The sequence below is a fragment of the Toxorhynchites rutilus genome, chromosome 1, assembly GCF_029784135.1.
Source record: "Toxorhynchites rutilus septentrionalis strain SRP chromosome 1, ASM2978413v1, whole genome shotgun sequence".
Classification (NCBI taxonomy): domain Eukaryota; kingdom Metazoa; phylum Arthropoda; class Insecta; order Diptera; family Culicidae; genus Toxorhynchites; species Toxorhynchites rutilus.
Genome location: NC_073744.1, coordinates 185,699,469 through 185,713,371, shown reverse-complemented (window position 1 = coordinate 185,713,371; position 13,903 = coordinate 185,699,469). Strand labels below are relative to the sequence as shown.

The 13,903-nt window shown below is 43.0% G+C and overlaps 3 protein-coding genes across 4 annotated transcripts in view; 2 read left to right on the top strand and 1 right to left on the bottom strand.

Moving 5' to 3' along the window:
• The first annotated feature begins 287 nt into the window (after positions 1–287).
• On the top strand, positions 288–5,260 carry LOC129761637 (uncharacterized protein K02A2.6-like). The gene is made up of 3 exons (XM_055759372.1): positions 288–355; positions 1,084–2,958; positions 3,101–5,260. Exons 2-3 carry the CDS (start codon positions 1,084–1,086, stop codon positions 5,258–5,260), a joined length of 4,035 nt encoding a protein of 1,344 aa, XP_055615347.1. The 5' UTR covers positions 288–355.
• Positions 5,261–7,141: 1,881 nt separating this feature from the next.
• On the bottom strand, positions 7,142–8,980 carry LOC129776432 (RING finger protein 141-like). Its single transcript, XM_055782079.1, has one exon. The coding sequence runs from the start codon at positions 8,781–8,783 to the stop codon at positions 7,923–7,925; it is 861 nt and encodes a 286-aa protein (XP_055638054.1). The 5' UTR covers positions 8,784–8,980; the 3' UTR covers positions 7,142–7,922.
• A 297-nt stretch (positions 8,981–9,277) lies between these two features.
• The window catches only part of LOC129767386 (histidine--tRNA ligase, cytoplasmic), a 31,627-nt gene continuing 27,001 nt past the window's right edge, over positions 9,278–13,903 (top strand). The window contains exon 1 of one of the 2 annotated variants that reach the window (XM_055768250.1): positions 9,278–9,556. Coding sequence is in view for 1 of the 2 variants with exons in the window: in XM_055768258.1 (XP_055624233.1) it covers positions 9,467–9,556 (90 nt within the window). In the remaining variant the exon portion in view is untranslated. The remainder of the gene's footprint in view (positions 9,557–13,903) is intronic. The other variant, XM_055768258.1, reaches the window with a different exon arrangement.

The following is a 13,903-nucleotide window of genomic DNA, read 5'->3' as shown; positions in this document are numbered from 1 at the left end:
TATTACTGGTCAAAACCGACTCCAATGCGACACTGAGTGGCGCCTCAGCATATCGCTTTACAAGTAACTTACTGTACTTTTTATGCCAACATATCTCTTAGTTCCAAATTTCGGAGTGAAAATCATTCGCGACTAGTTGTGTAGTGTATTGCCTACCTTGTATTAATAAACCATTGCAACACACCTATTTACTCACACCTTGTATTGCCTCACATTGTTATTCACCGAAGCATACCTTCTATATTCATATACATTGATGGGTGGGCTATGGGCTGTCATTCGGGCTACGAGCGTAGAGAAGGACGGACACAATCTTACAACTGGCGACGAGGAGAAAAAATAATTGAGGAACGAGGTAATTATGCAACCAGCAAAATATTTTCATTGTGTAAGAAAATTGCGTGGCCTTTATCACAAGGTAAAATCCAGTAGCAACTGGAAGTGGAATGTTTAGCAAACGCGAGAATTATGAAGAATTCTCCGTGGGGTCGGATTTTGCGAGAATCAGAGTGATTCTAACGGCGTTGGCGGGAATCGGAAGGATTCCTCCTGTTTGATTTGCGAGAATTGATAGAATTCTCCAGGGGGTCGAACTTTGCGAGAATCGGAGTGATTCTCACGGCGTTGGCGGGAATCGGAAGGATTCCTCCTGTTTGATTTGCGAGAATTGATAGAATTCTCCAGGGGGCAAAGTTCGATAGAATTTAGACATTCTCGAGGAGTGCGGAAGTTTCATGTCTTCCCTACTGTGAATGGTTCACATCTCGACGAGAAATGTTATGGAAGAGAAAAGTTTGTTTTCTGCATAAGAGGTTATGTCATAACCAAACGAAGCCGTTCGGGATACGGCCGAATGATGTAAACACAAGACGAAAATTCGAGAATTTTCCCTGTTGTTTTTGTTTTGGCTCAAGCTAAATCTAGATCAGATTCACAAATCGAAGTGCAGGGAATTAGAACTGGGGCCAATTAGATGTATAGTAATTCGAATTGGAGACGCACTGATGAAGCAGACGGGCATAATTGAGATTGTGTTATCGAATACAGATGGAAGATAAAATGTTTGTCTCTCTGTGGTTTCAGATGGATGAATCACGGGCGGTTCCGGCTTTTAGATGTGATAGAATCGAAACAAGTAAACTTGCTCGAGAATGGAAGGTGTGGAAGGAGTCACTGGAGTGCTTCTTTGCGGCCTACGATATAACGGATCAGAGAGTCATGCGAGCGAAAATGCTCCATATGGGTGGTTCTGCCTTGCAGACGGTTTTCAAGAACCTGGAAGATCATGATCACGTTCCACTGGTCTCCCTGGTTCCGCGATGGTACGATGTAGCGGTTGAAAAACTCGACGCATTTTTCGAACCAAGACACCAAAACACTTCTGAGCGCAGGAAGCTCCGGCAAATAAAGCAGAATTCTGGTGAAAGATTTGCGGATTACGTCATCCGTCTTAAGCAGCAAGTTGGTGAGTGTGGATTCGAAAGATATGGAGCCGATATAGAGGAAATCCTGAAGAATATCTATCTAACGGATGCCGTTGTTGAAGGATGTTCTTCAAACGAAGTGCGCAGAATGATTCTGCTGAAGGATTTGCCTTTCAAGGATATCGAAGCATTCGGAGTTACCCAAGAAGGCGTGGACCAGCAATTGGTTGAGATTACCCAATCGGGGACTCACACGATGGATAAGGTATACAGTGCTCATTCGCAGAATCGAGACCGCCGTAGTGCTGTTAGAGATAACTCAAACAGGGTGTCGATGAAGAAATGTTACAATTGCGGTCGGCAGGGACATCTGTCAACCTCTCCAATGTGCCCGGCACGCGGTCAGCAATGCCGCAACTGTAAGAACTACGGTCATTTCGAGAAACTGTGCCGTAAGCGAAAGTCAACGCGATCAGAACCCTCGCAGAAGAACCAAATCCGAGTAATTGAAAGCATCAGCAACGACAATGATCTAAATGTAGTCGTACCAGAAGACAACCCAACCCAAGACAAAGTGTACTACGCCTTCTACTCAGGTAATGAATCAAACATGCTTACATGCAGTATCGGTGGTGTTTCTACGGAAATGTTGGTCGATTCTGGTGCTGATGCTAATTTGATTAGCGAGGTATCTTGGGCGAGAATGAAAAATAGTAGGATTTCGGTGTATTCGTCAACCAGAGGGAGCAGTCGAATTTTAAGAGCGTATGGCAGCGATATTCCATTGACCATTTTGGGAACCTTCGTTGCGGACATAACCATTGGAGAGAAGACAATTCAAGCTGAATTTCTCGTAGTCAAAGGAGGCCAACGTTGCCTTCTTGGTGACCGAACAGCGAAGCAGTTAGGTGTATTAAAGATTGGTTTGCACGTCAATCGTGTCGAGAACTCTACACAGCCGTTCAGCAAGATTAGGGGTATCACGGCATACATCCCTATGAATCCTGAAGCCATCCCAGTTTTCCAGCCAATGCGTCGCATTCCTTTGCCATTGGAACAAGCAGTTGCGAAGAAAATCGATGAATTACTGAAGCGGGATATCATCGAAATCAAGACAGGTCCAACCAGCTGGGTGTCCCCGTTGGTTATTGTAGGAAAGGCAAATGGTGAGCCTCGACTCTGTGTTGATCTCCGCCGAGTAAACGAGGCTGTTCTTCGTGAGCACCATCCGATGCCTGTTGTGGAAGATTACATTGCGCGCCTGGGAAGAGGATTGATATTGAGCAAGCTCGATATTCGCGAGGCGTTCTTGCAGGTCGAATTGGCAGAGGAATCACGTGATGTAACGACCTTCATGACCAACCGGGGGCTATTCCGGTTTAAGAGACTGCCGTTCGGCTTAGTAACGGCACCGGAGCTTTTTCAAAAAGCTATGGACGAAATACTGGCAGATTGTAGCGGCACCTATTGGTATCTCGACGACATAATTGTAGAAGGGAAGGACATCGAAGAGCACGATAATCGACTTGAGAAGGTATATTGATTTCTGACAATTTGATATTGTTTGTATTTGTTTCCCCTTTATACGAATAAAATTACTTTCTTGGATTAAACTTTTGAATTTCTTCATAAAATATACACTGAACTGTGAACTGAGTCCAGGGTTTCGATTCCAGGTTCTTTCGAGATTGAAGGACAGGGGAGTGGAGCTCAAATGGGAGAAATGCCAATTTCGGGTTACCGAACTCGAGTTCTTGGGCCATCAGATCTCCAGAAACGGGATAAGTCCTTCCGAGTCGAAAGTAGCAGCGTTGATGTCATTCCGAGAGCCTGAAAATGAAGCAGAGGTACGTAGCTTCCTCGGATTGGCCAACTACCTGAATCGATTCATTCCGCATCTTGCGACTATTGATGAACCGTTGCGCAAACTTTTGGTTAAGGGTACTAAGTTTGAATGGACTAGCAGAGAATCTGAATCTTTCCAATCCATCAAAATGGCTTTAAGTAACGTGAGTAATTTGGGGTTCTATAAAGTAGAAGATCGTACAGCTGTAGTAGCAGATGCCAGTCCCCAAGGGTTAGGAGCTATTCTACTCCAAATCAACGACGAAAATGTCCAACGTGTGATCAGTTTCGCTTCCAAATCCTTAACAGAAACGGAACGACGGTACTGTCAAACGGAAAAGGAGGCCCTAGCTGTCGTGTGGAGCGTGGAACGATTCCAATACTATCTCCTTGGCAAGAAATTTAACATCCTGACAGACTGTAAGGTTCTTGAATTGTTGTTTTCCAAGCGCTCAAAACCCTGTGCGCGAATAGAACGCTGGGTCTTGCGATTGCAAACGTTTGACTATAACATCATACACGTCTCAGGTAAAGAAAACATAGCTGATTCGCTATCTCGATTAGCTATCCAGGAACCTAAGCCATTCGATCAATCGGAGGAAATATTCGTACGCGAAGTAGCCATTCAAGCTGCTAACTGTGCTGCGTTAACTTGGAATGAGATTGTACAAGCAACAGAAAACGATGACGAAATCTCAAAAGTACTGGAAATTCTGAGGAATGGTGATATGCAGAACTTATCTGTTGAATACAGAGTAGTTGCCAATGAATTGTGCAATTTTCAAGGCGTACTGCTACGAAACGATCGGATTGTCGTACCTTTTTCATTAAGAGAAAAAGTGCTGATTACAGCTCACGGGGGTCATCCTGGCATAGTGATGATGAAAAGCCACCTAAGATCAAATGTCTGGTGGCCTAAAATGGATCAGGCAGTTGAACGATTCGTGAAGCGTTGTAGAGGTTGCGTATTAGTTGCTGCTCCCGAAGCACCAGAGCCAATGCAACGTAGTCACCTCCCTTCTTCACCGTGGCAAACATTGGCACTCGATTTTTTGGGACCTCTGCCTGAAGGGCAACACCTGTTGGTTGTTGTTGACTGTTACAGTCGTTATATAGAGGTAGTTGAAATGGATACAACAACAACAAAAGATGTTACGCGAGAGTTGATGACCATGTTCAGTCGGTACGGAATTCCATCGTTCTTGAAAGCCGATAATGCACCACAGATTAGTTCCGATTGTGAGGAGTTTAATGAGTTTTGTTCGACTAATGGTATCAAATTGCTGAACACAATACCGTACTGGCCTCAATCAAACGGAGAGGTTGAACGGCAAAATCGTTCGATTTTGAAGCGCCTCCGAATATCTCAGGAGCTTGGGAAAGATTGGAGAAACGAGCTACGGCTGTATCTATTAACCTATCATTCCTCGAAGCATCCAACCACGGGCAAATCACCAGCAGAGTTGATGTTCGGTCGTCAGATAAAAAGCAAGCTACCAACGATTTCGAGTTTTCTTGAAGATGAAGGAGTACGTGAGAGAGATGCTGTCATCAAAGAAAAGGGGAAAGAGTACAGTGACAGAAGAAGACAAGCAAAGGAGAGTAATATAAAAGAGGGTGATGTCGTACTTGCTAAGCGGATGCGAAAAGCAAATAAACTAGACACCGAATTCACTAACGAAGAGTTTGTAGTTCAGCGTAAAGAAGGTACTGATACTGTCATACAATCGAAGGCCACTGGTAAACAATATAGGCGAAGTTCAGCTCATTTAAAGAAAATTGAAGATCCAAGAACTTTCCGGAAAACTCAGGAAGACAGCTCAGAGCCTATATCTCCGTCAGTTCAATCTGAAATCGACGGCGACAGGAGATGTGATTCCAGGGCCGAGTCAGAAAACACATCAGTCGAGGCATCCGTTTCATCCAGATCACCTGTAACAAGACGTCCGAGAAATGTACTGACGAAGTATCAAGATTATATACCGTATTAACTGTAAAGACCAAACAGATCTAAATAAATATTTAAACTTGTTTGCATTTTTAAATCAAAGGAGGGATTGTAGTGTATTGCCTACCTTGTATTAATAAACCATTGCAACACACCTATTTACTCACACCTTGTATTGCCTCACATTGTTATTCACCGAAGCATACCTTCTATATTCATATACATTGATGGGTGGGCTATGGGCTGTCATTCGGGCTACGAGCGTAGAGAAGGACGGACACAATCTTACAAGTTGAAAGAATTATTCTATTTATTATTATTATTGCATAAGGGTCGGACTACGGGGTATAAGCATTTAAATAATTGAATTGAATAATTGAATTTTGAAAAATTCAATGAGAATCATTCATTGAATTTTTTAAAATTTAGAACTGATTCTAGGCATGCTGATTTGAAAGAGGGCATTGCAATTTAAAATTGTTGTAGGTGGCGACACCATGAATAAAATTAAATAAATCATTCGTTTAGCATTTGACGTGACGGTGCTGGTGGAAGCATTGACTGCATGTGTGAATTGGTGGAGACGTTGACGGAACGTAGACGTTCTTCTCCGTAACGTGCTATGTGAATCGCACATTATCCTGAAAATTAATCATTATCTTTAACGCTCCCTTAAGTTCATAAACGAAGCTCAATGCCGTCAACGCGAATTGAGCATTCTTTACGACTTTAGGGGAGCGTAAAGGATAATAATTGATTTTCAGGTGGAATTAACATATTTTTGATTCCATATGGCTTTCTAGCAAATGAGAAATATTAGTCTGACGGATTATTTCTCTCAGTATTGCGATTAATCGATTAATCGATTATTTGGGTCGATTAATCGTATCGAATAACGAACTGCTGAAAACTATTCGATTAGCTGATGAACGATTAATTTCAAAAATCGGGGATCACTAGTTGTCGAAGCACCGCATCTCTAAAGGCCCATTTATACGTTGCTAGTAGCTGACTTGACAATGAGCAGCTACTGACCCGGTGGACTCGCTTGACAATTGGTTGACTCGCCTTGTCCGTTCACATAGTGTGAGCTGCTGGCGAGAAACTAGATACTACGGCACGGGTTTACCTGGGATGCCAGGCGATTTTTCAAATGTCCATCAAATAGTCAGAAACAGCAATCAGGTCCGAATTTGTCAAATGATTGGTCCGAAATCGACTTCTTTATTGGTAGTTTTCATCTTAGGTTTTCAGTTGAATGTATCATTACACAATTTTATAGAGATTACAGAGCAGTGTTGAGAATAACACCTGAACAAGTGGAAAAACTGTTGAATTTAATTGCTCCACAAATACAACGCCAAGATACACTCATGAAGGATGCTGTACCTGCAAGAGTGATAATATAAATGACATTGATATGCCTTTCTTCTGGAATATTGTTCAGATTGTTGTCGATATTTTTTAGAATCTCGAAAGCATCCATAGCTAAGATAATTCCGGAAGTATGTGATGCTTTAAATGATAGTCTAGAAGACTTTTTAAAATTTTATTCACACGCGTCAAAAATTAAAATAATGAATGAAAATGTACTTTTTTAAATCGAATATGTATTCTGTTTCTTAGAACCTTACTTTTTTTCGCAAGTTGTGAGTGAATTTTGAATGAAAATTGTGCCTGATAATGATTCTATATTAGACATTCTCCAGAAAACTATCTCAAAAAGAAAGCGTGCCCCGCCAGCGTGCAAAACAGAATAACAATGATTTCGTTAAGAAACTATGAGGGTTTTATTTGTTTTTCCAATAATTTTCAAGTCTATAAATATCTTCGCATATTTTCAAATATCTTAAAAATAGAGACATTTCTTTACATTTGGCATCCCTGATTCGAACGCTAAATTCTGTTTTTGACGTTTTGAAGCATGCGAGTGCGAGTAAATTCAAAAAACTTTGAAGTAGCTCGCACGCCGGATCACACATGACAATAACTGGCATGATGTGTTCACACGGTGTGAGTAGCTGCACTGCAGTAACTGACTAGACCGACTCGTATGCTTGCTCGCACCGTCTGAACCCGGCTTAATGCGATGTATAATAGTAAAATAGGTAAAATAGAACAAACGAGCAAAATTCTCATCGACTCGATTTCTATAATAGGGCCCAACGATTTCTTATGGTTTTCATTTTTGTTACTCATACAAAACTGTTTGAATAATGTAGTATTAGATGGGCCAACCAAAGAAGCCCGCCAGGCCGCATGTTGGAGCATTCAAGCTGCCGAGGAAAGCAAAAACAGGCATTCAAGAATGTGATAATATATTTGAAAGGAACATTTTTTTTCAGGGAAACCATTCCCAGAATGTTTCATGAGAGGTAATATATTTTCACGTATTTCAGGACTTTTCTTGAATATCTTAACGGTACAGTGGAGTATTGGTTCCAAGTAATAAGGATAAACTGCTGACAGCAAAGGTTGCGCAAAGTATGGTCTAGCTGATGACCTAAACTCCCCAAGCATAAAAAATCATTTTCGAAACCAATGCCTTAGTTTCATGAAACAGTAACGCTTAACATCTGGCACTTTTTACCATTATCTGCCTCCAGCAAAGTACCCACTGAGAGTAGATTGCAACACATTCCATTTGTCCAAAGATAAACATCTAAAAAACACAGATCACAATAGAACTTCCTAACCTATTCGATTCATTTCTTAACATCGTCAACAGACAACTTCATCAGGGTCGCGCAAATCTCCTCGCTAATTTCGTCCGCCTCGGGCATCTCCGAGAGGACCCACGTATCATCGGTGCTGGTCAGCTCCTCGTCACAAATGGGACACTTCTTCTGGTGAATATTCCACTGCTCGATGCAAGGCGCACAGTAGCTATGTGCGCAGGGCAACGAAACCTCCGGCTTCCGTTCCATGCAAATGCAGCACTCGCTGCATTCGAGGGGAGCGCCTCCTCCCATGGCACCGCCGCCGCCCTCCAGATCCTCGTTGCTTGATACGGTGGAACCGTTGCTGGCAATTGCATTCACTTGCTCCAACAGAATCGACGCGGTCGGATGTTGCGGTAAAACAAACGGATTTGGCGTTTGTGGACTGCTGTCGTTCCGCTCGAAGGAACCAGTTGTGGAGCTGGACGAGTGGGTTGGACTGCTGGTGGGACTCCGAATGCGCTGCGTCTCGACAGTGACCATCGCGTGCAGATCGGTTTGAAAGGTACGGAACACTTGGAGGAACTGTCGCAGATTGAGCAGCTTGTAGCACTCCACCTGTTTGCTGGTGGGATCGACTTTAACGCAAGCGATCCGCACCGTACCCTTCCACAGTACGCTCCTGTCGGTGCCTTTTTTCACCGCAAACACCAGCTGCTTCCCGTTCGGGTCCAGACATTTGCGTGACAAACTGTTCAGATCGGTGAGACACTTCTGGAAGTCCTCGTAGCTGAGGGTGCCAATTTCGGAAAATATCTGCGCCTGTTTCTTGATCTCGAACTGTAGCGAATCCACGGTGTCGGCTGGAATGATTTTCTGCGGCAAGGCGGACACTTGCTGACCCATGGTGAGGCGTAGCTTCTCAATGCACTGGCCGAACAGTTTGGTGGATTTCGCTCCTCTGTGTTTTGTAGCGAATTTGAAGCAGCGATTAATCACCGGTTCTTGGGTAATTGCTTTTTCTTCTCTTATCAGCCGAAAACAATGATACTGATTGCTACCGTCTGTATCGTATTCGGTTTGACGTCTCAGAAGTAGAACTTTTTCGTTAATGTTTTTTTCATTATTGTGTGGTATTGCAATGAAGGAAATCGAATCGAGTTAATTTGAGTCGTTCGGTGGAACCATCCAACTTGGTTCGTACAGTGTGCTGTTCATTATCATTGTATAGAATCATTTTGTTTCGAAAATCATTGATTTGCGAAAAATAATCCCTCCAAATTATTTTAATAGTGAGCAAGTCACTATCACATGATACATTCGAGGCTGTTACTCCGTGAACGCAACCCACTCTCAACGCTGCCAGCATGTGCTGTCAGGTAGCTTTCGACCGTGGCAAAGTGTCATTATTGTTTTCGTCGTGTCGCGTGTGATACGTGTGTTTCTCCGCTGTTGCCCAGAGGAATCATGCAATATCGATTCCAGTAAGAACTATTGCTGCTCCGTGATTGGAATTTGGTGTAATCTACAACCCCGAAAGTATTTGTCCACTTTCTCTGGCATTCCTTCACCCACCCTCGCACGCAGCTATGACCGAGAAGGAAGCTGTCCTGGCCGAAATCACTGCCCAAGGAGACGTCGTGCGTAAGCTGAAGGCAGCCAAGGAAGACAAATCTAAGGTTAGTGTTATTTTCTCTACTCTTATCTCGTGTGTTAGGAAAAATTCAGAGCCGCCAATGGGTGTTAGTGACCGTGAATGCTTTGTGGCGAGCCCCCGGTTTAGTGGCTGCAGCAACTTTTACTTTTCGCGTGGACTACTCAACGGATCAGCTGGAAAGTCGTTCACCTTCGTATTCCATTACAATTTCTTGGTAACAGTGTGATGAATGGGATTTTTTAATTCGTTGTTTCGATTCATTACTCTTCATGAGGTGGCTACTCTTTCCGCCTCAATGGTGCAGAGAATACCCTTTCTAATGTTGCTATAGCGGAAGCAGAATGCGCGAAACAATTTCCTTGCCGCCATGGTCAAGTTCTTTGGTTCGGGTCAACGTAACCCACATTCAAGACGTTAATACTAGAAAGGAATTAATTTTAAGTAAGTAGATTGTAAAGTAGATTGCATCAGAACAGAACTATTTTTCGCATGAAACTATCAATGACCTCATTGAGGCCTAACGTAGTTAGGTTACAATATTGCATCAAGTAGGTTTTAAAGATCTTGGAATTGACTTTTATCCGAACGATAGGTCATCTTGGAACATCATGGATGTAAGACAGTCTGGACAGGAGACAGCAGGACATGTCCTGATTGTGAGATCCTTTTTGGTCGCCCTGATTTATTTCTCCATATTCTAGCATTTGTTCCGATTTTCTTAAGAAACTTTTGTTGACGAATCTTTTTTTGTGTTTTGTTTTTGAGCTTGAGCTTGAGATTGAGTAGACTGTTCACTTCATAGTTGCTCTCCGGCAAGCGCGAACTAAAACAGTCGATGAAACGAGATATCGAAAATCATATATATTTCAATGCGCGGTGCGTAAGATATACATAAGCAGCCTGAATAGGCAACCAGGAAAACATCTCTACTATAAAACGGATCGACGATTGATTTTGTGACATTGTGTTTAAATAACGGGTATTTCAATAAGAACGCCACAAAAGTAGACCGATAGGGACAGCAAACGACGCCATATTTTTTCCCGCTCTCTTGACATCTCTTCAGGTTTGCCATTTCAAAATGGAAAGATATACGATCCAACAACGAGTCGAGATTATTGAAATTTACTTCCGAAATTCGGAGTCAATGGCCTCAACTTTAGGAGCACTACGTCCAATTGTTGGTCGTCATAATCGTCCTGCCAGATCAACAATTGATCTAGTGGAAAAATTTGAATCCACAGGAACAGTACAAAATGTTCCCGTGCCAGTGAGACAAAGAAGTGCCCGTAGTGTTGAGAATATTGTTGCCGCTAGCGCATCAATTGTGGAAGACCCAAATCAGTCCCTCACACGTCATTCTCAAGCGTTGGTCATCTCTGTGACGTCGTTGTGACGAATTTTGCGAAAAGATCTTGGCCTACATCCTTACAAGATCAAATTGACGCAAGAACTGAAGCCGCTTGACCACCAGAAGCGTTGTATGTTCGTGAATTGTGCTGAATAACACCATGAAAATGATCCGGATTTTCATCGAAAAATCATCTTCAGCGATGAGGCTCAATGGCTTCGTCAATAAGCAAAATATGCGTTATTAGTCACGCGTACGTATCATTACGTACTCCATGAGTCACCATTGCATCCCGAAAAAATGACGATTCGGTGCGGTTTATTGTTCGGCGGCGTCATTGGGCCATACTTCTTGATGATCAAGACCGGCACGTTACTGTGAATGGGAATAGCTACCGCTCAATGATAACCGAATATTTTTGGGCCGAATTGGATGATATGGTTTGGAAAATATGTGGTTTCAACAGGACGGCGCCACAAGCCACACAGCGAATCTAACAATCGATACATTGAAAACCAAGTTTGGTGAGCGTGTTATCTCACGAAATGACCCAGTCATTTGGCCGCTTCGGTCGTGCGATTTGACGCCGTTAGACTATTTCCTGTAGGGCTACGTCAAGTCTATTGTCTATGCAAACAAGCCAGCGACAATTGATGAACTTCGTACGAATATCGAACGTGAAATTGCAGTTCAACGTGTGGACTTCTGCAAGCGTGTCCGTGGTGGCCATGCAGATGAAATCGAGTTCCATACATAATGGCATCAAATGTACTTTCACATGAATAAAGAATTTCATTGATATCTAAAACCGTTTTTGTTTTATTTGAAAAAAAACTTTTGTAGCGCACTTATTGAAAAACCCTTTATAATGACGAGTTTTGGTAGAAGTAATAGGATTTATAGTAAAAGGAAATTGTAAAGGGTCAGTTAGAATCCACTTAATCAATGGAGAGTTCTGCGATCGTAGTATGCTTATCGAAAAACTTTTCGTTTGACGGTAAAAATTTCACGTTGATCCGTTTTGTTTTTAAAAAAAGTTATGCAGGATGGAATCCAGGATAAGAAATTTGATTCTGGACACCCGCATTGGAAATCTGGCGTGGAGAGGTACTAAAATCACAATGTTGAAAGTGGCTAAATCGATTGCGCACGATGTGCTGAAACGTATCCGTGAACGTAAAAATGTTCGAATGGATCAGAGGACGCGTCGTAGTAGAACTTACGTTTGGAAGCTGATGTTGAAGGTATTGAGAATAATCATGGCAAACCCGGGACTCTCGGATAACGACATCGACAAAAACGCGACTCTACGGAGTAACGTTTGCATTTAAAAAATGGACTTTTTTCGGGTGGTGATAAAAAACTAAGACAGATAATTGAGTTTGCTTAAATTTCCTATGGAAGGTAATTATATGAGCTTACTTAAAAAAAAATCTGCGCCCTTGCGAGTGGCCTTCCGGCAGTTAACCGGAACATTCGCCATGGCGGACGAAAACATGCGTTTAGGCATGTTTTTGAGTTCTTTCTCCGTTTTATTTATCAATTCCTTCTCAGTTTTCGCGACAAAATTGACGGAGTAGATCTTATGGCGGGTTTACATTAGGGAGATCTATAGCTATAGATGGATTTATTCACGTGAAAATAGGTGTAAACGGGTGAGAATAAAGATGATACACTTATTCGGGGTATATATAACTTGAATAAATTCAGCAAATGTAAACGCTTGTGAATTTCTCACTGGTGAGAAATCACTAAAGCTGGATGCAGTTCTATCGGTGCTCCCTTGGCCGAGTGGTTAGCGTCATAACTAACATGCCGGGTGTTCGGGTTCGATTCCCGTTCTGGTCGGGGGAATTTTTCGTCAAAGAAATTTCCTCCGACTTGCACTGTGATCACGCGTATTCTAGAGCTTGCCACTCGGAATGCATTCAAGGCGTGTTATTTGGCATAGAAATCTCAACTAAGTACTAATAAAAATGACGCAAGTAATACTACGTTGAGACGGCGAAGTTCCTCTAGGAACGTTAGTGCCATTGAAGAAGAAGAAGAAGGATGCAGTTCTACTTTAGGTGAATAAATTCACCGAAAATATGAATATTCATTATAGATGTTCACGCTAGTGTAAACGGTTGATGCGATTTCTATAAATCTGATCATATTTCTTCACATGAATATATCACTGGTCTAAACCCACCCTTACGCTTCAGGTTTGCTCAGAAATTCTCGATGGCACGCAGCTGAGGGACGGTGGGCGGGTTCGCCGACTTGGGTACCGCATATATATTCAGTCTCTTCATCTCCTCTAATGATCGCTTCGAGTAGTGGTCTGACGCCAGATCCGGCCAGAGCACCGCGTCTTCGCCCTTATGTTAAATTTTGATGAACGACGCAAATTCCGACAGGCACTTCGTACTATAAATTTCCCCGTTCACGGTCAGTCCGAAGGTAAAGAAGAGCGGCTTTGACATCCCCTTCTCGCTGATTGTCAGCCACAGTAGCATCTTCTTGTGGAATGTGTGATGTGTGAAATAAACTTCACTTCGGAGCTCACTTCTTTCGTGGGGGAAGTAAAATACGAAGTGCCCTGCCAGTCGTTGCCATCCAGGGTGAGATAGGTGTCGTCGTCCATCACCACCGCCACGTCGCGATTCGCCGGGAAAATCGACTTTATCATCTTATTCAGTCGCTACCGCTGCGTCATTGCCTGTAGCTTCGAGACCAGTGAACGGGATTTCCGCTTCCTAACGTGTATGTCTATGTTCGCCAGGTACTCTTTCACTGTTTGGCCGGTTGCAACGACCTCCCGGCCAAGCGCACTCAGCGATGTAGCCACTTTTCCCACGATCTTCCTCTTCAACATCCTTTGGAGCTTCTAGTCGCTCAGGGTGGTCGGCCGTCTGGAACCGGGCTTTCTTTCGATGCTCTGGGCATATCCGACGTCCACAAAGTGCCACACGATGTCCGTTTTCGACGCGGCGAGGTACCGTTCTTAGAACGTGCACATTTTGGAATTTCACT

Bases quoted from the DNA above. Each gene is read 5' to 3' on its own strand.
- LOC129761637 (XM_055759372.1), top strand. From the start codon at position 1,084: ATGGATGAATCACGGGCGGTTCCGGCTTTTAGATGTGATAGAATCGAA. The intron at 2,959-3,100 runs GTATATTGATTT...TTTCGATTCCAG, and splicing joins ACGATAATCGACTTGAGAAG to GTTCTTTCGAGATTGAAGGA.
- LOC129776432 (XM_055782079.1), bottom strand. From the start codon at position 8,783: ATGGGTCAGCAAGTGTCCGCCTTGCCGCAGAAAATCATTCCAGCCGAC.